This window comes from Carcharodon carcharias, chromosome 13 (assembly GCF_017639515.1).
Source record: "Carcharodon carcharias isolate sCarCar2 chromosome 13, sCarCar2.pri, whole genome shotgun sequence".
Lineage (NCBI taxonomy): Eukaryota > Metazoa > Chordata > Chondrichthyes > Lamniformes > Lamnidae > Carcharodon > Carcharodon carcharias.
In genome coordinates this window covers 95,498,196-95,524,426 of record NC_054479.1, presented here as the reverse complement: position 1 = coordinate 95,524,426, position 26,231 = coordinate 95,498,196, and the positions used below count along the sequence as shown (strand labels likewise).

The following is a 26,231-nucleotide window of genomic DNA, read 5'->3' as shown; positions in this document are numbered from 1 at the left end:
GCAGTTTTTTGTTTTTTACCTCATCTTAGATGCACCTATTGGTTAAGGGACAGGGCACTTGTTCAGGTCTGTTTTTCTTTGTCAAAAAACAGAAAATGCTGCAAAAGCTCAGCAGGTCTGGCAGCATCGGTGGAGAGAGAAACAGAGTTAATGTTTCGGGTGTGTATGACCCATCAGAGCTCTGAAGAGGATCAATATGTTAAAGGAGCTCTTCTGGATAAGTTAATAGAACATGAAAAATCTCTGAAATTCTATGACAGAGAAACAGGGTTAATGTTTTGAGTCTGTATGACCCTTCTTCAGTGCTCTGAAGAAGGGTCATATGGATTTGAAACGTTACCTGTTTCTCTCTCCACAGATGCTGCTAGACCTGCTGAGCTTTTCCAGCATTTTCTGTTTTTGCTTCAGATTTCCAGCACCTGCAGTATTTTGCCTTTTTTGTGTCAAGCCTTGTGGTGCTGTATACTACTCACAGAGTTTTTGGCTTCTTCTGATATGGTTTGGTAGCTGTCAACAGAAATTTCTAGTCATGCACCTTTTTTATTAGATACCTAATAAAAAAAGCAATGCACAGAAAAGTCCAGGTCATAATTTCGTCATTATTTATGAAGGAAAGTCTTTAATTCTGACCACTGCAGCGTTCTCTTGACTGTTGATGAAGATACTGGAGAAACTATTATTTTAGGGAATTCTAATGGACTAAGAGCAAAGTGGCCCTCCCCACCAGAAACAGATGACATCAGAAAGTCTTCCGCATAGCTGTGTTCCTACAATTCAGAAAAAAAAAGATAAGTAACTAATGGTCACAGTGCATAGACATAAACAGAAACTGACCGTAATGGTAATTGATCCAACAACTCACCCGGAACTGTAATTAGCAGTGAGCTGTAAATGTAAACATACCCCAAGTTTAAGCATATTCTATCTCAGCTCCAGTCATTATGAAAGAACTAATAATACACTTGTGAACAGCATGATTAATAAAGATTTGTCCTTTGAAACTGAAACAACAGCAGATAGCTCCTGTAATTCCACATGCTGAAAATATATTAGTACTAGCTTTGAAATAGATTGTATTTATTTAACTTATTCCATCACAGCAATCAACCAAATGTTAAGTAATTTCTAAATTAAACTTTTTTTTACATTAAATGTACTGTTTTACATAAGGAAACGCCAGATGCAAATGAAATTTTTTTGCATTAAACTATATGTATACATGATACAAAAATATTTTTTACTTACCAAATATTTAATTTTGTTTCATTTGTAAACTTCCAATATAATTTCATATCAGTATTTCAATTCGCCAACCAAAACCAAACTAAATAGGGACTGATGAGAGCAGAACTCTCATTGAAAATGATGCCAGTTTTTTATGGAGAAAAGAACTGATACTTAAAAGTTAGGCAACAAGAGACAAGGTGATAACTAAAAAACTTGACATGCGTAGTTCCATGAAAAAAGATAGGTCGTCCATTCCCTAACACATTTCATGGCAGGACAAATTTAAGGGAATAAGGCAGGTAATGCCAGCACTACCCACTTTGAATTTGTTCTCATAGCGCTATCTCCCCAGGATGGAAGGTGGAGGGACATTCCAGAACACTGTCATAGAACTTCAGAGACTTTTCATGTTCTATCAACTTTTCCAGAAGAGCTCCTTTAACATATCGATCATCTTCCTGTTGAAGATCTCTGTACCTGTGCGACAAGGCAAAGACATTACTTGTCTGCAACAACACAAACTGGAACATGGATATTCCTCTCAATGTAAATACCTGTGAGAAATTTGCCATAATCCCAGAAGATTTAGCAGTACGAACGCAGCCATGAGGAAAAAGAAAGTGTCCAAATTCCCAACATTCAGATTATTTGGAAACCAATCGCCTGATGAGGAAATAGCCAATGTAAAAGGAAACAGCAAAAATAATGAACCAATGGAATGGATCTGGCCCCAGTCAGAATAAATCCCACTTTTATCTATATATTACACATTCAAGAAACACCATCATTAAGGCTGTGCTTGATAAAACCTGCCTGACTCTAGTTATTTTTCTGCATAATTTTGATCAGAAGACATCTCCAATCAGGAACAGTTGAAACAATTAACAAAGAAAATGTACAATCTGATCGAAACCTTTTAATAATGAAAATACCATGAGCAAAACATTTTCTTTATCCAATTGTTCATATTAAGCAAATGCTGCAAAGTATGTGGGGAATGAATCAATGCCTGAACAAATGTTCTTTTAAATGAATGTTCCCATTAATAAGATGCTCATTAACTCAATGTACGATACTTGAAAAATTGAATTGCCAGTTAAAAATTAGCCTTTTTAAAAAATTATATATTTTTAAAAATCTACATATTCATCTTTGCAGTGTGAGTATTTTGCCTGGCTTAAATAGCTTTTTTTGTTAAAACTGTTGCATTAATAATCAGGTTTAATCCAGGTTCCTTTAACCATAGCACTCAGCTGCTGGGCTGAAGGATGGTGTTGTAAATGGGATAACAATTTAGCTGAATAAGAAAATACAAAGGTAAGCAATGTGGTTGCTCTAATTAGACAACTTTGTCCACTGGAGCTTTCCAGGGGCATCTCAAATCACATAATGCTTATAAATGATCTTGAATAAGGTATTAAAAAATAAAATGTCTAAATTTGTAGATTATGCCAAATAGTGTAGGAAAGATTAGGGGAAAGGGATATAATTCAAAGCAATACAAAAATCTTTTGCAACTTAACAAGTTGAATCAAAAATGGACTTAACATTGATAAATGTGAGGTAGCATGATTTGTACTAAAAATATGATTACAAAAGAAGGATATATAATTAAATACAATGATTCCCCCATGATCAAAGTATAACATCTGGCAGAACACTGCCATTATTTTTACAGTGCATGGCTGCAGTACATACGAACATATTAACATATGAATTAGGAGCAGGAGAAGGCCACTCGGCCCCTCAAGCCTGCTCCACTATTCAAAAAGACCATCGCTGATCTGGTTGCAACCTCCATTCCACATACCTGCCTGCTCCCAATAATCTTTTACCACCTTGTTAATCAATCTACCTAGCTCTGCCTTAAAAATATCCAAAAGCTCTCTTTGCACTGCCTTTTGAGGAAGAGAGTTTGAAAGACTCACAACCCTCTGAGAGAAAACATTTCTCCTCATTTATGTCTTAAATGAGTGACCCCTTACTTTTAGACCCCTAGTTCTAGATTCTCCCAGAAGAGGAAATATCTTCTCCACATCCACCCTGTCAAGACCCTCAGGATCTTAAAGGTTTCAATCAAGTTGCCTCTCACTCTTCTAAACTCCAGCCTAATCTGTCCAACCTTTCCTTATAAGACAACATGCCCATTCCTGGTATTAGTCTGGTAAACCTTCTCTGAACTGCTTCTAACGCATTTACATCCTTGCTTAAATAAGGAGACGAATACTGTACACAGTACTGCAGATATGGTCTCACCAATGCCCTGTATAACTGAAGCGTAACCGCCCTACTTTTGTAATCAATTCCCCTCACAATAAACAATAACATTCTATTAGCTTTCCTAATTACATGCTGTGCCTGTATACTAGCCTTTTGTGGTTCATGCATTAGGACACTCAGATCCCTCTGAATCTCAGAGATCTGCAACCTCTCACCATTTAGATAATAAGCTTTTCTATTCTTCCTTCCAAAATGGACAATTTCACATTTGCCCACATTACACTCCATTTACCAGATTTTCCTGTAGTAATTATGGTTCTCATAAACATAGGATTGTAGCTTTAAGAGTATTCCTGTGTTGAAAGATCAAATGGTCTGTGTAAACCAATGAGTTAATAGCGCCAGGAATCTCTAGGTGAGAGTTCTTTAGTTATGGAGTTCAAGTGCGCAGGTAGCTCTGTTGTTGTCTTGTAAATAAAGTTCAATGTTTCCACCAAGAAAAGTTGCCTGGAAAATCAAATCTATAACAAACTGGTGATGAGGATAAATCAGATGCAGTGCTGTCCCTCGCCCAGTGATTGTGAATATCTAAAGTAATTAAAAAGAAAGGAAGATGCCATAGTTTGGCAGAATCGATCCCTTTGAACCAGCCACAGACGACTGACCTCAATATGTAGAACACCTTGCATTCTACTTTCAAGCCAACAAAATCACAGGGGAGGAAAAGAGGAAAGCGATTCTCCTGAGTATTTGTGGGAGCAAGACTGCCAGTTTAATTTGAAGCCTGACAGCCCCCAATGCCCCTGATTCGAAGACCATCAGTGAATTAGTTGACCTCATTAAGTGACATTTTCAAACCAAGCCCTCAGTCACAATGCAGAAGTTCAGGTTCGATTCACAGAATAGGGCTCCAGGGGAGACCATTGCTACCTACACGGCGAAATTAAGACTACTAACGGAATATTGTGATTTCGGTGAAACCCCGAATGATATGCTCAGGAATTGTTTGATTTGTAGCATGCAAGAGCAGCTATTCAGTGAAGGTTGCTGACTGAAGTGGACTTTGATTTTAAGCAAGTGTTAAAAATAGTGCGATGGAAAGTGCTGTAAGGAATTCACAAGCGATTCAAGGTGCGTAAAATGGCGCCATTTTCCTAGTTGGGCAGGAATGGTCAATTGAAAGTGGTGCCAAAAAATGAGGACTCCGCTGAGAAGTGGGAAACTGCCCTCGCTAACTGAAAATTGAGAGGAAATGGTTTAGCAACAATTTAGGAAATTAATTTTATCAATGTGGAAACAATCATACTCCTAACAATTGGCAATTTAAAAACATGGAGTGTAATTTTTGTCACAAAAGTGGGCACATATTGAAACATTGCAAAGCAAGATTTAAACAGGCTGCTAGGAAACAAATTAAGTCTAGTGAAGTATATAATGTGGAAGAGCCAGAAACAGTCAATTTTGATGTTTATTCCTTATCCGACATGAAAGTTGGGAAGACAGAGCCAATTACTGTCATGTTGCAAGTGAATGGTAAACCCTTAAAAATGGAAGTTGACATGGGTTCTTCCATCACTGTAGTAGGAGAACACACTTTCAGATATATAAATAAAGGTGCCCAACAATTAAATTTGGAACGAGCGTCTGCCAAGTTGAAAACATACACAGGTGAAGAAATCCAGGTAAAAGGTATCACCAGAATACAACCACACCACCGCCCCCCCAACTTCTCTCCCCCCACCCCCCACCCTTTAAGCAGCTTATATTTCACCCCTCTCTTTATATTTGCTCAGTTCTGTGGAAGGGTTGTGAGGACTCGAAACATCAACTCTTTTCTTCTCTGCCGATGCTGCCAGACCTGCTGAGTTTTTCCAGGTAATTCTGTTTTTGTCACCAGAATACATGTTTATTATAGACGCCAAGCAGCACAACTACCAGTGATGGTGGTAGAATGTGAAGGACCAAGCCTTCTAAGTCATGATTGGTCGGAAGAGATTAAATTAAATTGGTCTGAAATCTTCCAGTTGCGAGCAGGGGGACTGCCAGAGATGCTAAAAAAAAGACACTATCTTCAAGGTTGAACTGGGTAAAATCCAAGGTCAACAGGTCGAGATTTACGTAGACCCAGAGGCAACTCCACGCTTCTTGAAAGCAGGACGAGTGCCAAATGCTCTGAGAGAGACAGTTGACGCTGAGTTGAACTGGCTAGAGAAACTGGGTGTCATAAAAGTGGTCCAGTGTTCTCAGAGTGGGTAGCACCTATAGTCCCTGTCCTTAAACCGGATCAGACCATCCGGATCTGTGGGGAACATAAGCTAACAGTCAACAAAGCAGCCAAATTGGACAGGTACCCTATCCCCAAACTTGAAGACTTCTGTGCCAAACTAGCAGGAGGGACAACGTATACAAAGCTTGACATGAGTCACACATATCAGCAACTGGAACTGGATGATGCGTCCTGAAAATTTGTGACCATAAACACCCACAATGGGTTATACCAATACACAGGCCTCCCTTCGGTGTTTCTTCGGCCTGTGCCACTTTTCAGAGGAGGATGGAGAGCTTGCTACAAGGATTACCTCAAGCAAAAACAGAAAATGCTGGAAAAACTCAGCAGGTCTGACAGCATCTGTGGAGAGAGAAACAGAGTTAATGTTTTGTGTCCGTATGACCCTTCTTCAGACCTACAGAGAAGTAGAAAGTTGTGGTCTACCTGAACGATGTACTAATAACCGGATTCACAGAAAAGGAGTAGTTTAGAGGCATCTGGCTATTCTGGAGGATCTCCTGAAACATTATTTAGAAGCAAGAATGTGCCTACAGAAGGAAAAATGCTCTTTTCAGGCAAATGAAGTCATTTATTTGGGCCGCTGGGTAGATGCCCAAGAGCTACACCCTGTTGAAGAGAAGGTTAAAGCAATCAGAGAGGCACCTGCACCTAAGAACATCCCCAAACGTAAATCATTTTTAAGGGATGGTAAATTATTATGGCCAATTTCTACCACATTTATCAATGGTTCTAGCCCCTCAATATTCACAGCTAAAGAAAAACTAGCACTGGGTTTGGAAGTAACCCCAAGAAGAAGCCTTCATGAAAGTAAAGCAACTCTTGCACTCTTCAAATTTGTTAGTGCACTATGACCCGACAAAGAAATTGGTGCTAACCTGCGATGTGTCCCCCATGGAGTGGAAGCGGCACTATCTCACTGGATGGACGATGATGGTACAGAGAGGCCGATAGGCTATGTCTCCAGGACACTTACCACAGCTGAAAAAGGATATGCTCAGATCGAAAAGGAAGGTCGGTCGATTATTTTTGGTGTAAAAAAAAAATTCCACCAATACGTGCATGGGTGACATTTCAAGATAGTATCAAACTACAAACCACTTTGGGTCTATTTAGCAAGGAAAAGGCTATCCCCCCCATTGCTTCTGCATGAATTCAAAGATGGGCCCTAATTTTAGTGCCATATGACTACATCTTTGTGCATAGACCAGGGATTCATACAGCCAATGCCGATGCCCTAAGTTGCCTACCTTTGCAAAAGATCAATGACCATGTCCCAATTCCCCAAGAGCTCGTATTAGTGATGAATTTCCTAGATTCCTCACCAGTCTGTGCCAAGCAAATAAAAAACTAGATGAACCATGATCTAGTCTTGGCTCAAGTGAGAGACCAAGTGTTACATGGTTGGTCCCAGGAACTTGTCTCTGATGAATTGAAGCCACTTTTCAACTGAAGACACAAAATGAGCAGTCAAGATGGTATTCTATTATGGGGCGCATGAGTAGTAGTTCCTTCACAAGGAAGGGAACCACTCTTATACAGTGCCCATCCAGGAATCTCACGAATGAAGACAATAGCGTGGGAATGGACAGTGATATTGAGAAAGTGGTAAAACACTGTGCAATGCCAACAGCTACAAAAGTTGCTGTTGGCAGCCCCATTATACCCTTGGGAGTGGCCTGGTAGACCCTGGGTGAGATTGCAAATAGATTACATCAATCCTTTTCTTGGAACCATGTTCCTACTGATTATAGATGCACATTCCAAGTGGTTAGACGTTTATGGTTTATAGGTAAACTTTCAGGTGCTACTATAGAAAAACTACACCAAAGCTTTGCTATCCTTGAATTGCCAGAAGTGATCATCTCAGGTAATCGTACTGCATTTACTAGCGCTGAATTTCAAAGATTTGTCAGCCTAAATGGTATCAATAACGTGAAGACTGCACCATACCATCCATCATCTATCGGAGTGGCGTAAAGAGCAGTCAAAAACTTTTAAGGCAGGAATGAAAAAGTTAACAGGTGAATCATTGGAAATTAAACTTGTTCATTTCCTATTTCACTACAGAACAACCCTCCCCCCACCCCCACACTACTCCAGGTGCAACATCTGCAGAATTACTGATGAGGTGCTGTCTGCAAATAAGACTAAGTCTGTGTTAGGTGGAAATATAGGGGTACAGTAAGAACTTATTGAAAGGGAACGAATTACTTAAAATCTCCAAGCATATTGGCAGTTAAAGGTTACCAGATGAACCTTGCACAGTCTTAGGGCCCACAACAGAAAGGCTTGGGAGCTGGACTGGAGTCAGATCATTGGCAATAACAACTAAGATTAAGTGTGCTCTTCAACAGATAGGGGAAGAACAGATGGTCCCAGCTTAGATAGGAGGGAAGGTCTCTGCCTGGGTGAAAAGTAGGGACATGCGATGCATGTATCTCTTACGAGATGTCTGTTTAATGTAAACCTATATCTTGACAAGATCAGAATCTGGAAACTGTTCTTGTATGTCACCAATAATGGATAAATATGTTGAACATTTGTAATTTAGCACAGTGCTATCTCAAGCTGCACTGAGATGGTTCTCCCCTTGCAATTGCTTAAATAAATGTTCATGACCGGTATCTGAGACTCCTGTGGTCCATTTGTCAAAGTGACCACAACAATTTGGCATAATCGGCAGGATACTTGGATCGGATCCTCAGGACTTCTCTGCAATGTGGGTGAGTATATTTATTTACCACCCATAGTTAGTGCAGTAAGCCTACCCGAGAACGGTCCAGTCAAGTATGAAAGAATCAGGAGGAGGACTCAGGGCAGGAGATAGGAGGTGCCAGGGGCAAGAGGTAGAGCCGTGCAGGCAGGCTAGCAGTGCCAAAGCTGCGCAGCAAGGGCTGGACCATTACCAGAAATAGGAGGCAGAGCCGTGCTGGCAGGTTATGGTTTGAAATATAACCTTAGCTGAAGCTGCGCAGGCCAGATCCCAGTTAAGAGGAGGGTGGAGCCGTGCCGGCAGGCTACTGTTTGAAATATAGCCTTAGCCAAAACCGCACAGGGAGGCCAGGACCCAGCAAGAGGAGGGCGGAACCGTGCTGGCAGGTTACGGTTTGAAATATAATCTTAGCTGAAGCCGCACAGGGAGGCCAGGTCCCAGTGAAACCGCACATATCTCAGATAATTAAGTTGTTAGGGCCGCGCAAACGTACCGCACAGAGATAGACGGGAATAAGAACAGAGTGCCGTCAGGGAAACAAAATAGCGCTATGGAACTCGACTGGGCAACTCCATTACGAAGGTCATAGTGGAACAGCAGTCAAAACTAATCACTAAAAATGCAGAAGGAGGAGTGGAATCCACAGGGAACCCCCGCAGAACAAAAACAGCAGTGGGTAGAGCAGAAAAAGGATAAGGAAAAGAAAGGGGTGATGGTTATTATTATCTTGTACCTGCAGTCATACAGACGGGTTAATACTAAGTTCCAGTCGATTAGAGAGAGAGAGACAAAGTCAGATTCAGAGCAGTGGCGGCAGCTTGTAGTGATACTGATCAAGAGGAGGAGAGCTCCGAAGGAGAAACCTATGATGGAGTTGGGACAAAACCACCCTCATACGAACCAACTGCCCCACTGTGCCCATTGAATCCTATGGCCCCTTTGGCAGTAACTGTTAGGAAAAGTAAAGTCAAGAAAGGCGAATTAAAAACCGAAGGGAGAAAGGGGGCTGAGGAATAGGGGGAGGATGAGGAGATTGAGAGGGTTATGGAGAAAGTTAAGCATGTACCATTCAGCCCGGGGGAGAAGCAGGTTTTGCTTAAAGAACTGCTGAGACTTAAAACTCGGCATAGCAACCCAGACTTTTTGGACCAAACTGCGGGAAATGCAAGATTTCCATGCAATGCAGCCCCTTGATACCTACATACTGGTGAAGGCGAAGTGCCCGTGGGATATCTGGGGAAGATTACCCCTACAGTTTAGAAGCGGTGACTGGGCGAAACCTGGGGACATCCCAGATCGGGAGAAGGCGACAGCTCTGCACAGGGACTTTGAGGAGGCAGTTAAGGAAGCCTTGAGGGAGGGAGAGATGAATGTCCCGTGCGGGATGACGAGATTTTCCTGAAATTGTGCAAGGATGATTGGGATCTGAAAGGTCTGCTGCTGAATTTTCTGTAACTTAAAAAATGAATTGATCTAAGTTACAAGAGCTGCTTGTGCTGAAGAGAGAGAGAGAGAGAGAGAAAAAGAGAGAAAAGGGGGTACCCCTAGGGAGTTAATAAGCACTAATAAGCTGGGGAAATGTGAGCTTTCATCAGTTTGATTGTCCCTATAGGTGGAGCCTTCAAGATCCCTTTATTTCCCCCACTGCTATTTGAAGTTTCGTTTAGAATATGAGAGTTTTAAGTCGTTAAACAGGGTTAGATGAACCAACCTTTGTACCACCCCCTTGCAGACTAGTATCACCAGCTCCCAAGCTGATTGGGATTGATACATACGAGTTACATTAATTCAGACAAGTGAGTATTCTAAAATTCTGAGGAAAAATTACCTGAAGTTCAAGGGATTCTAGGAAAACCAAAAGGAATAAACACACGGTCTAGTTGGTTCCAATGGATAAAAGGGGTTTCTTTTGAAGAGATGAATTAAATATGAAAGGAAATCTGCATCCCAGCAGCACTGTAGTTTGAATTTGGGACAATCTTGAGATGTAAAGTGCAGTGTAATTTAACAGGTTACTTTTGAATCACTAGGATGCTATCCAAGATAAAGAACGTGTCGATAAACCTAGGGGAATTATAACTTGGATACAAATCAATACACATAAGAAAGAGGTAGTTTTAATTTTGATAGCGTAAATTACATTTCTTACAAAGTTTAAAATTTGAGGTTTGGTTCCTGATAATTTCTCAAAAGGGAATTTTCATTTTAAAAGGTTTGACAACAACTGGCACTGATTCAAATGCTGCAAGCTTTTATATTTGTAAGTCTGTTCCCAAAATATGAAGGTAAGCTTGGCAGAAAGTTTGGCAGAAATCCAATTTTTGGCGAGTTAATGAATCTGGGATAATTCTAAAAGAAATGGGTCAGACACAATTTAGTGGATTACTTTTGAGACAATAAAATGTTGTTTGAGAAGAAGATAAGGAACATGTCAACGCCTGATTTCTGTTTTTAAAACTGTTATGAGAATATTTTATTTATTTTAAAGTCTCTCCAGGCAACCTGAACAAGATAAGATGGTAGCTGTTGCATGTGTAAAGTGGTATGAGGCAAATAGGAGAAAGAGTTAGGGAAAGAGGACACAATATACAAACTTTTTTTAAGGGAAGTGAATGTGATAATCTGGCCATCAGCTGAGACATTGGAAATGCACAGAGGGAGATAGCAAGGATCTAGAGACAGAGATTCTCATTGACATGGAATAGTTAATACAGCCTAAAGAGCAAGGAAACATTATAAACGATCAAGACAATAGAGAAACTGACATCAAGAGAGCCTTAATTTGATCATGGTCAGGGGAAAGAACTTAGAGGTAAAACTATGTGGAATCTGTAGTTCAGGAACTGAAATGTAAGGAGAAATAATACTTAACAATTTACCACAAGATGGATACTGGTAAAGAGAAAGCTGGAAAAAGGCTAAATAAATGTATTACTGATTGTATTAATGTGCCTGTGAGGTACAAAAAGTAAGGCCACAGGATTAACACTATGATGACAGACAGAGTTAAGCGGCTCCCAAAGAGAACCATCACTGGAAATGAAGATACTGAGCCATTGAAAGATAGGATAAGAAGGTGCATTGTAGAATTGTGTCGGCAGTTTAAAGGAATTGGGGTCTGACATGGGGTAACAGCAGGAGACAGTAGACTGGAAGGAGTGGAGGGAGCCTATCCAGATGGATTCAGATCAGGGAACTCATTTCACAGAAAGAGTCATTAAAGAAATGTATAAATTTGAATATAAACAGAAATTCCACATTCCCTACCAGCCACAGAGCTCAGGGATGGTGGAAAGGATGAACTGGACTTAAAAAAAAACATCAATCACAAAAGCAATTCAAGAGACAGGGAACAGCCCAATATTCTAATGTGCCTTAGGGTTACCCCAAGCAGAACTGCCGGATTCACCCCATTTGAAATAATGACAAGGAAAGCAATGCAGTTACCCGAGGGAATCATAGTAGGAGTGGGAGATGTAGGACCACTAAAAGGAAGGATGCAAGTCAATGTGAGGGAAATAAGTAAGCAATTGCATGAGTTAAGGAAGGAAGTCAGAGACCAACAGGTGATGGTCAAGGTGAGCCGGAGCAAACAGGCATGGACCATACGAGGTAATTATGACAGGTGATACACGCACACTTGTAGGTATGAAAACGGGAAGTAAATGGAGGCGTTACACACAGTTAAAGATACATGACAATTGACCAAGTGGTAACCTGGAGAACGGGAGCCGATGTTAATGTCTCCACAGATCTACGATCTTGGTCGTGGGCGTATCAGTACTGGCAGCAAGGTTGGGGATCATCACTGCTCATCCTGCACCTCAGGAGGAACTTTGATACAGCACGGACAGTGCCGAATGCGACACGCAACGGGGAATGATAAATGTAACAGTAGGAGAACAAGTGCTTTCGAATTGTAGTAAGGGTTTGCTTCAGATTGGGCATGGGAGGTCCGCCATTGTCCAGCCACCTTCCACATCTACTTTCACAGTCCGAGTAGAGATAATTGAAGCCCCTCAAACCACACCGACTGACCTACCTTGTCCGACTATGCATCCAGGACCAACGAATGGTCTGGTACTGGTTAATCAGAAGTTTTGTACGATAATGTACACCACAAGCTGGTACCCGTAGTCTTGAACATATCCGGAATTGCCCCACCCGAGTGGTGCTCAACACATATTCGAGCACTATATACGACTCTAATGGGTCAGCTGATGACTGAAGCATCTCAGTTCAATGGCGAGATGCGATCAGGCTTGGGAGGGAACCGCGTTAAGTGCAGCCTTATAAATGATGCTGCTACAATATTCAATACAAGGACATCAGTGGTCATTTCAGAATCTGGCAACTGTTGACCAGAAGGTCCGGACCCTGAGCTTTAAGCTTAAGGAGATTCTAGAGCAGGGACAGGGAATTCATAACACCCAATTAAATACAGATCAGGACATGACATTGGTAATCCAAAGCCTGGTGACTGTGCCTGAAAGTCTTGCGGGGACCATCAATAAACTGATTGGGATAAAAACTATTTCAGATGAAGCAAGCAGAAATTATATTTGCAGCGCCTATGGATCTTGAGCACTGGAACAAGCCTGAGAGAATTTAAGACAGATTAATGTAGGGGTAGTTCCTTTATGGGTAACTAATGAGCATTTATTTAATCTTTCACGACACAAGGATCATGACTTGACCAGTTGCCAGCTCAACGATTTAACATGTGTATATAGAATGAATGTTGAATGTATAGTGAATTGTAATATGCTAATAGGCATTGTATTAGTAATACCTGTCATACCTATGTCAACACCCGGCAGGACCTTATATAAAACAGAAAATATTGGGGTTATATGGGGGGGGGGGATTACTATATTAAGTATCACATATTCTGCCATATGCAGTAGACATAGGAGGAAATATAGTTAGCACCACATTAGAAGGGTATAGCATAGAAACCACCGCAGTAGTATGTGCACATCTGATATATGAAACGGAGGAAGCGAAATGTGGATTTAAAGCAGCAGCAAAGTGTACAATGGAATCTATATGGGCTGCAAAAGAACCGACCCATGCCCTAGTCATACTACAGTTAATATTGATTATGTATCTAACGTATTTGATATACTGCACCTGGAGGTCACAAGAAAGGTGGCGTTGGGGGAGCTTTAGTAGGTGGAGCAGGAATCTGGTAAACCAGATGTTCAGATTAAAGGACCAGACGATACAGATAGTCTGACCAGTACCCATACCCTTTATGTGCCAAAACTGGATACCTGGCCAGTATCAATGGACGGCGTAACATAAAAGGTGGCGGGGGGGGAATGTACAACACCACTGTGGTTGGCTACCTTGGGCTAAGCCAAGGGCCAAAAGGGGGGACTGTTAGGGGGAAATATAGGGGTACAGTAAGAACTTATTGAACAGGAATGAATTACTTAAAATCTCCAAGCACATTGGCAGTTAAAGGTTACCAGATGAACCTTGCACAGCCTTAGGGCCTGCAAACAACAGAAAGGCCTTGGGAACTGGACTAGAGTCAGAGCATTGGCAATAACAATCAAGATTAAGTGTGCTCTTCAACAGATAGGGGAAGAACAGATGGTCCCAGCTTAGATAGGAGGGAAGGTCTCTGCTTGGGTGAAAAATAGAGACATATGATGCATGTACCTGTTACGAGATGTCTGTTTAATGTAAACCTATATGTTGACGAGATCGGAACCTGGAAACTGATCTTGTACATGACCAATAATGTATAAATATGTTGAACATTTGTAATTTAGCAGAGTGCTATCTCAAGCTGCATTGAGATGGTTCTCCCCTTGTAATTGCTCGAATAATTGATCGTGACCTGTACCTGAGAGTCCTGTGGTCCATCTGTCAAAGTGACCACAACAGCCTGATACTTCCCAATTTAGAGAGGAGGTGGAGAAAAGTCAAGAAAGCCAAAAATCGACTCATGATTTGCATAGTCTTGAGTGAGAATTTACTGTTGGAGAAGTAGTATATGTAAGGAATTTTGATGGAGGACCGAAGTGGTTACCTGGTAAAGTAGGCTCTGTGACTGGACCATTGTCATACCACGTGGAAGTGGAGGGCCGGATCACCTGTAAGCATGTGGAACATTTAAGAAGAAGGGACATACCCCAACAAAATGATGTTCCACCTGTAACCATTGCTGAACCAGTAGTTCCTGTTGAAGTTGCTCAACCAAGGATAGACATGCCTGATGTCTCTGTCGAAGCAGAAGACATTGAATTGCCTGTGCTTACTGAGGTACTTGATGTTAATGCAGTTCCACAGAATGTGGTTCCTGTCAAAGATTCAGAAGTCATGAAACTATGCCATTCCACACGGATTAGAAAACCACCTGAAAGACTGAACTTGTAATTTCATGACCTGTGTAAATATTGTAATGTCATGAGATAAATATCCTTGTGAATATAAAATGTACAGAAAGTTAAAGGGGGAGGAATGTAGTAATTATAGTTCTGATAAATGTAGGACTATAGTTTTAAGAGTAATCCTGTGTTATAAGATCACATGATCTATATAAACCAATGAGCTGGCAGCACGGGGAATCTCTAGGCAAGAATTCTTCTTTAATTATAGAGTTAGATGCACTCAGGTAGCTGCTGATGTTGTCTTGTAAATAAATTTCAATGTTTCCACCAAGAAAAGTTGCCTGGAAAATCAAATCTATAACATTTCCCCACTCACTTAACCTACCTATATCACTTTGCAGCCTCCTTACAATCTCTTCACAATTTACTTTCCTACCTTTGTGTCATCAGCAAACTTAGCAACCATACCTTTAGTCCCTCCAGCCAAGTTGTTTATATAAATTGCAAAAGTTTAAGGCCCCAGTATTGATCCCTGAGGCATGCTACTCATCATATCCCACCAACTATAAGAAGACCCATTTATGGCTATCCTGTTTCCTGTTAGCTAGCTAATCTTCTATCCCATGCCTATATGTTACCCTCCACACAATGTGCTTTTATTTTCCGCTGTAACCTTTGATGTGGCACCTTATCAAATGCCTTCTGGAAATCTAAGTACAGTACATCCACTGGTTCCCCTTTATCCACAGCACATTTGACTCCTTCAAAGAACTCTAATAAATTGCTTAAACATGATTTCTCTTTCACAAAACCATGTTGACTCTGCCTGACTACCTTGATTTTTTTCTCGGTGCCCTGCTATATCTTTAATAATAGCTTCTAACATTTTCCCTATGACAGATGTTAAGCTAGCTGGCCTGTAATTTCCTGCTTTCTATTTCCTCCCCCTTTTTGAATGAAGGAATTACATTTGCCATTTTCCAATCTAATGGAACCTTCTGCGAATCTAGGGAACTTTTAAAACCAACGCATCAACTACCAAAGGTTAAAACAATGTTGAGGTTTTTAAGTAGTTTAAGAGAATATAAATCCAAGGAAGTGTGGTTTACATTTTGTGTAAGGCATTAGCAAGACCACATATAGAATACAGTCTCCAGCTGCATCTCTCTGCTATAGATGGAAGTTGAAGGAGAAAAAGGCAGTCAAGATGATCCTAAGTCTTTAATCTACCAGTTATGAAGAGAAGCTAAGGAAATTAAATATACTCCCTACAAGAAAAAGACAAAGAGATATGTTATTTTATCTTTACATAAGAAATGTGTGAGAGAGATCTGGAGTGGTGGTGGGGGGTAGAAAGTTGCAAAGGTTTGAGTGATAGAATGAGCTGAATTCCATCATCTTGTTGCTCACTTAATCTAAGTGTTAGCTTGATTCAATGGCAGCAGTCCTCTCTCTTAGTTCGGAGGCTGTGTGTTTAAGTTGAACTGGAGGACTTGAGCATTTAATTCAGGTTGACGGTTCAGTGCCTTAATAAGGAAGTGCTGTCTATTGCTTCGTCCAACTGTTCTGAAAGGTCCAATGGCATATTTTTTCCAAGGAGCGGGAATTCTCCTGGTCTCCTGAGCAACATTTATCTGCAACCACTGAAAACCATTTTATTTCTCGCTGCCTGTGAAATCTTGCCGAGCACAGACTAGCTGCCATATTTCCCACATAACAACCAGGACTGCACTTCAAATAATAAATCACTGGCTATGAAGCTCATTGGAATGTCCTGAGGATGTAAAAGGTGCTACATTAATGCAAGTTTTCTTATTTTTTATATAGTTTTTTGACCTTTAATTTTTGAAAGTAAAATGATTGACAATAAAGTACTACAATTGATGGCTCTGGACTCCTGCAGAGGATGTCCTGATCTCCTGCCTGGCTTGAAACTAAAGAGGCCAATTAACAAAAATGCTTTTCAAGTATCTATTTGATAACCGTCTGAGAAGCAATTCACGTTTATTGTTCACAGAAAGATAACACAGCGGCTTATTAATGTGGGTTTCTCAAAATATATATTCCCGGGATATCTGGTCAGTGATGTAAATGTTGGTTAAGCCACTTTCAATGCCAAAGGGACATTTAATTTCATATCTCATCAAAGTTTGAAGGTCAATATTGTTTGGTGTATAAAGTCAGAGGAGAATAAAATCAGGTGGGGCATAAAGTTGGCATTTGACCGTACCTACTAAGTTTCCTGTCAAGTGAGTTAGGCTAAAATTAGCCCACGTGTTTCTACCTGGACACCGTAACAATTCAACAGCTTTGCACTGTCCTATGGTTCCACCCGTGATCTCACGGGAAACCTCTTACCAGACTGAAGCCTGGTTATGCAGCTTCATCATTTGTTTGGAGAGTTGAGCAAAAAGTGCCCTTCAAAAGTTTCCAATGGCAGAAAACAGGTTTTCTCAAGGACCACTAATAATAAACAGATATCTCTGACTTCAGAAGAAAGAACTCGAAAGCTCAGCCACATGAACTTCATACCTGACTGCTGACCAAGTGTATCAATATAATAAGAAAAATAATAAAACCCACACTCCAGCTCATGTTCAGTCATTTGTTATTGTATCACAGGCAAAACGTACTTGTGCTAAATTGTTTTTTTAACTGCACTCAGTGATTTTTTTTAAAAATAGAACCCTTAAACAAATGGCTCTCACCTCCAGATATTTGGTAGATAGTCTGAATAATAATCGCTCCCACAAAGCAGCCTGCACCATTGAAGAGAGTCATGAACTGCATTGCAATTCCTTGAATGCTCTTTGGAGATAGTCTAAAAGTAATCAGTGTACCTGTAAACAAAACTAAGCATTAGACTCAACCATTTACAGTAACTAACTTTGGAGTGCTTTCAATGCCATGGAACGCTGATTCTTTTTCACTGCTGCTCACTTGAAATAGGCCAGTTTAATTAACATTTGTATTTTAATCAACTCATTTGTACATATAAGCATTAGCCAACCCTTATAACAAAATATGAAGCCTCTGTGAAAATTAAACTGAATGGAATGTGTGCATATTATAATTTTTAGGACAACAGTTTGATTATTCAAGTTACCCGAGGATGGATTTTAGTGAATTCTATTTTATATGTGCTTCAGCTGCTGCATTAAAAGATTCCTGGGGAGCACAGTGTTATCAGTAAATTGCTTTAAGAGCACTCATTGAGATCTGTAACAAATGCATTACGGAAAGAGCACTATAGTTGCAATGTGAATTAATATATATTTATCTATGCATACAAATATGTATATTTTATACATACATTGGGAATGTGTCCTGAGCTCCTGCCAGAAACAGGGAGCCTTTGCCATCAGTCACACATGTCAGGGAAGTAAGATTAATTGATAGAAAATTGTGGGTAGCAAGTCCATGTCTTCCCAATGTACACTGTGGTTCCTTCCCAGCAATGAAGACTTAGAAAATTAATCCTAATGTTTTCTGGGCACGGTCGAAAGGAAACTGACCAAGTGCACTGTTATCAAAATTGACTACATTAGCTGTTCATTACAATACGTTCATTCACAGGGAAAATAATTTTGCAAATAAAAGGGCACATTTATTAGGCTGTGGAGGGGGCTGGTTAGCTCAGTTGGTTGGGTTGCTAGTGTGTGGTTCAGAATAATGCCAACAGTGCAGGTTCAGTTCGTTCCAGCTGAGGTAGACTTGGGGCCTGCCTCCTTGTCTTGCTCCCATCAGTAGAAGGCAAAGGCAAACCACCACTGATAAAATGGAACTACCAATAAAATAGCTCAGGATGAAGCATAGCAGACAATGAGTCAAGGACCTGCCTTGAGACAGATCACATACATTAGGATGTGGTTGTCAAAGGAAAGGTCATTTTTATTGCTCATCGCTGAAAAGCTGGCAATGTGCCTTCTCCTTTAGTCTCTGAATTCCCCATGATGATGGTACTGTGTAGGTAATTCTAGGATTTAAACCAGTAGTAATGAAGGAATGATGGTATCTGTCCAATCCATAAGCTGGAGGTGATGGTGTTTCCATGACATTGCTGCTCTTGACCTTCCCTGTGGTAGGGATAATAGAGTTGAGAGGCTCTGCCAAAGTGCCTTTTGAGTGCAGTATGCTCCTCTCCAGCAAAGCTCCACATCAAGAGCAGATAATTACAACATTAGCCCAGTAGAGTGAGCATCCCCTGATTCCAGTTCAATTTTTGGAAGATTTTTGGGCAGACAAAATTTGTCACATGTAACATTTACACTTAGATTTCAGCACAATTGCTTTCTGAAGAGTTAACATGTATGAAGGTTTGTGAATGAGCGTTAAACCATAAAATCTATCTGGTGAATCAAAACTCGAGCATTTGTCAAGCTACCGGGGTTGCAAAGAAAGTCTTTTGGAATTTTTCAGAAGTAAAATTCTGGAAATAATTCTTAAAATGAATCGCCAATCACATAAGAGACTTGTACTTACAGGCAGGTGTTACCAATGCCTCTGCAATTCCGAGCAAGAGGTACTGAGGAGCGAGTTGAAAGCAGGGCATCGAAGACACGAGGAGCACCTTTCCAGATAGCGTCTGCTCCACCAGCGGAAAGCTTCTCCTGTGCACCTCTGATATCCCAGCGACCACTATGGACAACACTGCACACAAGTGACCAGTAACTGGAGGAAGTTAAAAGTCATTGAGAGTTAATGACAGAAGGGGAGTCTTTGCCTCACAGGTCTTCCTCAGCTATAGGCTCATCAAAAGTATTATCCACAAATACCCATCTATTCACCTTTATGTTGTTTCTGCTGTTGGCAGACAGAAATATATCACAAAAATAATTACAGTTGAGGGAAGTCATATTGTCCATATAAAAAGTTTTGAAAAAAACTTGGGGACCTGGAGTTTCCTCTTTGGGTGCAATAAGCGCTTCAGATGCAAACTGCACCCACAATTGTGTAAGTTTTAAAAGAGTTTTATTTGCTGATTTACATAATGCTAAATATAAAGTCTGCCATGAACCAGCTCAATTGACAAATGTCAACTGGTCACTGTGTTTGCCAACATTACAACAGCCACAACACTTCAAAACCACTTCATTGGCTGTGAAAAGCTCTAAGATATCCTGCAGTCAGAAAGGCACTATAATATAAAGATGTAAGATAGTACTTTCTACTTAACTGACCTGATAATTTGACAGTTTGTGTTATTACTATCCCACAGTGATGTATTAATTGCCAAATCTACTATCACTTCCATATTCCTTTCTTCTCAACATTTAGCTACTTTTACATCCTTTCTCTCTTCTGGGACCATCACCTGATAGGGTGTTGGTAACCATGGATTTCTGTATTGCTCCATGGTTATGCTTGAAAAGAAACTGCAGTGGTTTGCCGTTGTCTACTGCAGGTGGATGACCAGGAAACTTGCTCGATTTTGACACCTGCCATAAGTATATCAGAAGGATTTACAGGTTAATAGTCAACCTGTTTGGCCACATTTTGAGCGCTACCTACTTCACCACAAGACCTTGCTTCTACATTACCCTTTGTACATCGTGGTACTCATTTTTTTCTTCCAATACGCACAATACATTCAACTTCTACCACTGATTTGCCCACTTGCTTTCTCTGACTGAACTTCTCCACCTACAGTTTAATGCCAACTGCAAAGTTGACCACTTTAAGTTGAGCTTCTAAATCCATGGGCTGGGTTTTATGCTTCCCCGCCAAAGGGGTTGAAGACAGAGGAGCACAATTACACAATTAATGGCCATTTAAGGGTCTCATCCTGCTCTGCCGACATCTTACTTGTGTTGGGGGAGGTCCACCCATCCAGGAAGCTGGCAGCTTTATCTGCCTGGGCTGGTGTTAGGCAAGGAGTAGTGGGGGGGTCTCCTCTGTGGCTCATCTGCGTCCACCAGAGGTAACCCCCCTACCTCGTGCAGGAAACACTTCCACCTTTACCCTCCCCTCTGGCCTCTTGAGCCCAGTCCCTTCACTCCCCTCTTTTCCGGGACACCCAAACCCAGACTTAGCTGTCAGTCCAGACTCCTCATCATCGGGACTGCTGGGACTACAGAGCTGCTGACCAGTTAGATTGTCCAACAAGCCTCAAAAGTGGGACTTCCTCCCAAGATAGGGCTGGAAATCTTGCATTAAAGCAATTAATGTTGCAGCCAGTGTTAAATGCTGAGGGGCAGCCAACAGGATCATGGGCAGGCTCCCCCATACCCACCCCTCCTTCCAACCCACCCACCTTTAAGCCCAGGGGGTGGCAGGGGGGAAGGAACTGCAGCACCCAGCAAAAATCCAGCCCCATTAATCTAGATTAGAAACATTGGAGGGCTCCAGTACTGAAACCCATGATACCCCAAACAGAACTTCCCCTCCTGCTGACATCATTCCTCTAACAAGCACCCACCACCAATGCTCCCTCTAAGTGACACGAGTGTGTGGCCACGCAACAGTCCAGAACTTACCGCATGCGAGACCCTTTAAGACATGTGCGAATGCGACAATCTTAAAGGGACTGTACAGAGAGGCAACTAGACTGTGCACAGGAAAGGAAAATTAGGGAGAACATTACCCCCCACTTCCTTACTCTCAGCCAGTTCTTTATCCATCCCCATGCTTTGCTTTGAATTCCCACTGGTTTCAGCAATCATTTGTAAGAAATTTTTTTGGAAGGCTTTTGGAAAGCTATGTTACATGGTTTTCCACCAACCACTTGGAAAGTCACCTGTCAAACAATTACTCAAAGTTGGATGAGCAATTTATCGGATTAGGCATATTTTGTTATTCCAGTCATCTTTTCCAAATAGGTCAGCTCAAGGAAAAATGTTATTCACAGGAACTAGTAACACATAAAGCAAACAAGATGAATAAATCATTACTAACAGCCAGGCTGTGGAATAAATAAGTTATTCAAGGGCAGATATGACAGCTTAATGTTGGTGCTCATCACCCATGAAATATGTAGATATTAATCTTCAGTAGCATAAGAACATAATATGATGTGTGCATCACCTATTGAATAGCTTGAATTGCTTCCACTAAAGTCACCATATTCTAAAGGGATCAGAAGATGTTGTAAAAATTCAGTATGGAGAGAAAAGATCAACTGTTTACGAAAAGTATTACTGAAATCAACAATATTGATAACTCTATGGCTCGTTTTGCAAAGATTCATTGGTGGCATGAAGCTTCGCATGCCAATTGCACACATTGAGAAATTGCTCATAATTTTTTAATTTTCTGACTGTGCAGCAGACAGGAGAGGCTTCCTCCTGTACATTCAGAAACCCGAGCCTCATGAATAAAGTTTGTCCTTTCTTCCCTCCCTCCCATTTTCTCCCCATGGGCCCTGATCTGCTGCTGTTCGCTTGGATACACCTCTACAAATGTGACCAACTCTTCAATACCTCAGTCAATTTTTCATGTGAACTGAGGTGGTGAGGGTGGGCAGGCTTTCATGGCCCTCTGACAGGGGAAGCACTGCTGTCTAACAAGACTACAAAGTGTCTCAGGAAAGCTTAGCAGCACTTGAAATTTTGAGGCTGCATCACCCACAGGCTTGGGGAGGTGACCTGGGAAGGCTGCTTCCTGGGTCTCTCACTCTTATCTGGAGGTCCAGCTGACAGATCTGAGGGGCTGCAGTGAGGTGAACTTTCCCAAGGATGAAAGGAAGAGGACATGCTCTTCAACCAAGCAGGTGTGGATCCTAGTGGCCAAGGAGGTCAACAGCAGGGGACTGCTCCCTCCAACCTGGGGACGGTGCACCAAGGTGATGCAGGTTCTAAAGTGGGCAGGAAGGTGAGTGGCATAACACTTTTAGGTGCCAATCCTCACACTGTGAGGAATGCAGCATTCTCCTGCACAACACTCCTCAGAACACACCTTGCAGTTCCATTCATTCCTCTCTCTCCAGGCACCTCATATCCCCAACTGAATAGCCAACACTCACACTCACCATCAGCTTATTCACCCCCTGACACCCATATTTCATGGTCACCCTGCACAGTTCAGTGTCCTTCCCTCTACTGTGCACAAGCAATTGTCAGCACTCACCCCTCTCAGTGTTCTTTCCTTGTGAGAGAAGAGAGTACAGAACTTGAGGACAGGCAGAGATACAAATGGTGGATGGATTTCCAGTGCCAGGCACCTTCTTGACCACTGGCAGTGTGTGCCCACCTGCTCCACTGGGAAGGGGATCTTGTTCCAGGAAGCTGCAGATGTCAGTGGTGACCTGCAGTGACAGCCCGAGCCTCCTGAGGATTTGGTACTTAGACATGTCGAGAGATCTAAGCCTCCCCCTGTAGACCCTGTGTTCGGGGTCTTACCTTCTTCAAGTTAGATCTTGTGTCCATCCTATCTGCCCAGTGGAGGCGCATGTAGCTGGGGAGAAGGCAGCTGATGCTGCTGCTGCTGACAGCAGTGGTAAGCCCCAATGCTCTAAACCCTGCAAGATGGAGCTACGTAAGCTGCTCCCATGTCATGGCTGGCAAGGGAGAAGTGCAACTGGGGGTGGCTAAAGTGCTGGACGGGGTGAAGTGACTTCCAGGTAGTTAGCAAACACCTGTCAAACAGTGATAGCGCTCTCCGAGAGAAGGAGCGCTTTGAATAGCAGCCTCTTACCTGACCATGACAGGAGCTTGTCAGATTCACTGTGGAAGTCCTTCCCACTGTGCAATCGCCTTCTCCAGCCTGCTGGGTTGCTGACACAGCATGGAACTCCTGTGCCTTTGGGAAGAGGGAATCCATGCACAAGTTTGTTCCTAATTACCTTCTATGGCATTTCAATTGGCTTCCCCCGTGTCAATGGAGCTCCCCTGCTGCGTTCCCAACCTACCCCTGGGAAAGCTGAAAGGAGCTGAATTAAATTGGGATTCTGACCCCATGTCATTTTATGCAATTTTCCTGATCTATTGCCCCCAAAGTTGCCTCCACTGGCCTGGGGAAATGACCTCATAAAAACAGAAAATGCTGGAAATACTCAGCAGTGCTGGCAGCATCTGTGCAGAGTGAAACAGAGCTAACATTTCAAGTCTGCCACCTGCATGGCAAGAGTGAACCCCTTAGGACATTCTGAGGTTGTGATAAGTGCTTTATATAAATGCAAGTTCTTTCTCTATTGTAGAAAACTATCAGCCCAGGTGAGAAAAACAGCCTGCAATGAAAAATGTCAACAATGAGGCACTGTTAATAATGTGTTGACTACCTAACACTTACCCATCTGTGCCAATGGTGATAATGGGTCTCTACGAACAGACAGTAAGCAAGCTCCAATATATTCCAGAAAAGGTGCGAGCAGCAATACAGGAATGAGACCTATTACATTCAGTGCTGCTATTGGAAGGAGAAATCCCCTCAGGTTCAGATTGGAGTGCATTGTTTGTATGAAATATGTTGACGGGATCTGTGTTTATAATTGATAACATTAGCAGTGATTTTGACAAGCCTTTTATCTTGGAATACATAGCCAATGTAAGTAAAGATTTCTAAATAGCATTTTATACATAAAATTCACCTCAAATATTTCCTGCAATTAAATCACATATAGAAATACAAATTTGCAGACTAGATTAAATATAAGCACCTCTAGCTATCAGTAAGAATAGAACTTTGGAATTTTATAACACAGAAGGAACTATTCAGTCGATTGTGACTGTGCCAGCTCTCTTCAGTCCTTCCCCCATATCCTTGAATTTTTTTGTGTTTTCTAATATTTCTCCTCTTCCCTTTTATAGGGTATTGTGGATGTTGTCTCCATCACTATTTCTGATAGAACATTCCATTACAATCCACTGAGTAAGAACATTTTCCAAACATCTTCCTTTGTTCTTTTGGTGATGATCCTAAATCTATATTCCCTAGTTACTGATTCACTGAACAGTGGAAATAGTTTGCCTCTCTTTACTGTATTAAAATTTTGAATGCCTCTCTCAGATCTCTTGTTAACCTTCTGTGCTCTATCGCTGGTATCATATTAGTGTATTATCATATCACTCCCCCATGGCCTTGACATATTTCTTAAAGTAAGGCATCTAAAGGTGAACATAGTATTCTAACTAGGACCTGAACAATGATTTATACAGATTTAGCACTATTTCTTTGCTTCCGTACTCTGCTTATAGCTAGTTTGTAGCTTTATAAATCAATGAGTTTTTACAGTTTATTTTATTCATTCATGCGATGTGAGCATCACTGGCAAGGTCAGCATTTATTGCCCAATCCGAATTGCCTTTGAGAATTGCACTTCTTGAATCGCTGCATGTCTCAGTGGTGTAGGTACACCCGCAGTGTTGTTAGGGAGGGAGTGCCAGGATCTTTGACCCAGTGACAATGAAGGAATGGTGATCTACTTCCAAGTCAGGGTGGAGTGTGGTTTGGGGAGGAACTTGCAGGTGGTGCTGTTCACATGTGTCTGCTGCCATTGTTCTTGTATGTGGTAGAGATCGTGGGTTTGGAAGGTACCTGTTGAAGAAGCTACTGCAGTACATCTTGCAGACGGTATGCATTGCTGCCATTGTGTACCGGTGGTGGAGCGAATGAGTGTTTAAGATGGTGCCAGTGAAGGGGGTTGCTTTGTCCTGGATGGTGTCAAGCATCTTGAGTATTGTTGGAGCTGCCCTTATCCAGGCAACTTGTCCTTGATGTCAACTTGTCCTTCACCTTTTAAAAATTTATGAATCTAAATCCATAAATCTTTCTGCTCCTCTACTTACTTTAATGTGTTGCCATTTAGTGTCTATTTACACTCATTCTTCTTCCCAAAATGCATCATCTCACATGAAATTCATTTGATACCTATCCAATAAACTAACCTGCCTATAACCTTCTGCAATTAGACAGTCCTCTTCATTGTTAACCATGCTATTTTTGTGTTGTCTAAAAAATTGATACGATGCCTCTACATTCAAGACCAGATCTTTCATATAATATATTGACAGAAAGTATTAACAATCTTAGCCTTGCCCCTGAATTGCATTTGTTCAATCTAACAAAACATTCTTTACCCAACTTCTTAGCCAAACTGCCACATTTATTTTAAACCTCATTAAATGTATTTTATTTATGTACAGAACACCTGTTGCATTTCTTTTAGTAATATTATCCATTATTTCCAAATGTCCTCTATTATGTTTGTCATACATGATCTACGTTGGTTGTCCTTAATTAACCCATATCTTTCTAGGTTTGTATATTTTTTTGTTCTATATTATGAAGTGTGAACACGACTGATGTTAGGCTATCTGGTCAATGTTTACCTTGATTATCCTTTTATTCACCATCTTGAACTGTTACATTGGCCTGTTCTCTGGCACAGCTTCTGTATCTAAGGATGTGTCAAAGATTGTCTAGTCAAATTGTCTGCTTCTATGACTTCCCTCAGCATTGTGGGATGAATGCTGCCAGGGCTATCTTTTCCACTTCAAACTAC

The 26,231-nt window shown here is 41.3% G+C and overlaps 1 protein-coding gene across 6 annotated transcripts in view; it reads right to left on the bottom strand.

Annotated features, from left to right (window-relative positions):
- Positions 1–366: 366 nt before the first annotated feature.
- slc15a5 (solute carrier family 15 member 5) overlaps positions 367–26,231 on the bottom strand; it is a 58,164-nt gene continuing 32,299 nt past the window's right edge. For 3 of the 6 annotated variants that reach the window (XR_005944799.1, XR_005944801.1, XR_005944800.1), the window contains 7 exons: positions 24,020–24,206; positions 19,277–19,465; positions 17,503–17,634; positions 1,782–1,890; positions 1,246–1,704; positions 863–885; positions 367–767 (listed from right to left, as the gene is read on the bottom strand). Coding sequence is in view for 3 of the 6 variants with exons in the window: in XM_041202706.1 (XP_041058640.1) it covers positions 1,560–1,704; positions 1,782–1,890; positions 17,503–17,634; positions 19,277–19,465; positions 24,020–24,206 (762 nt within the window). In the remaining 3 variants the exon portion in view is untranslated. Of the gene's footprint in view, positions 768–862; positions 886–1,245; positions 1,705–1,781; positions 1,891–17,502; positions 17,635–19,276; positions 19,466–24,019; positions 24,207–26,231 lie in introns of those variants that run through there. The other 3 variants (XM_041202706.1, XM_041202707.1, XM_041202708.1) reach the window with 3 other exon arrangements.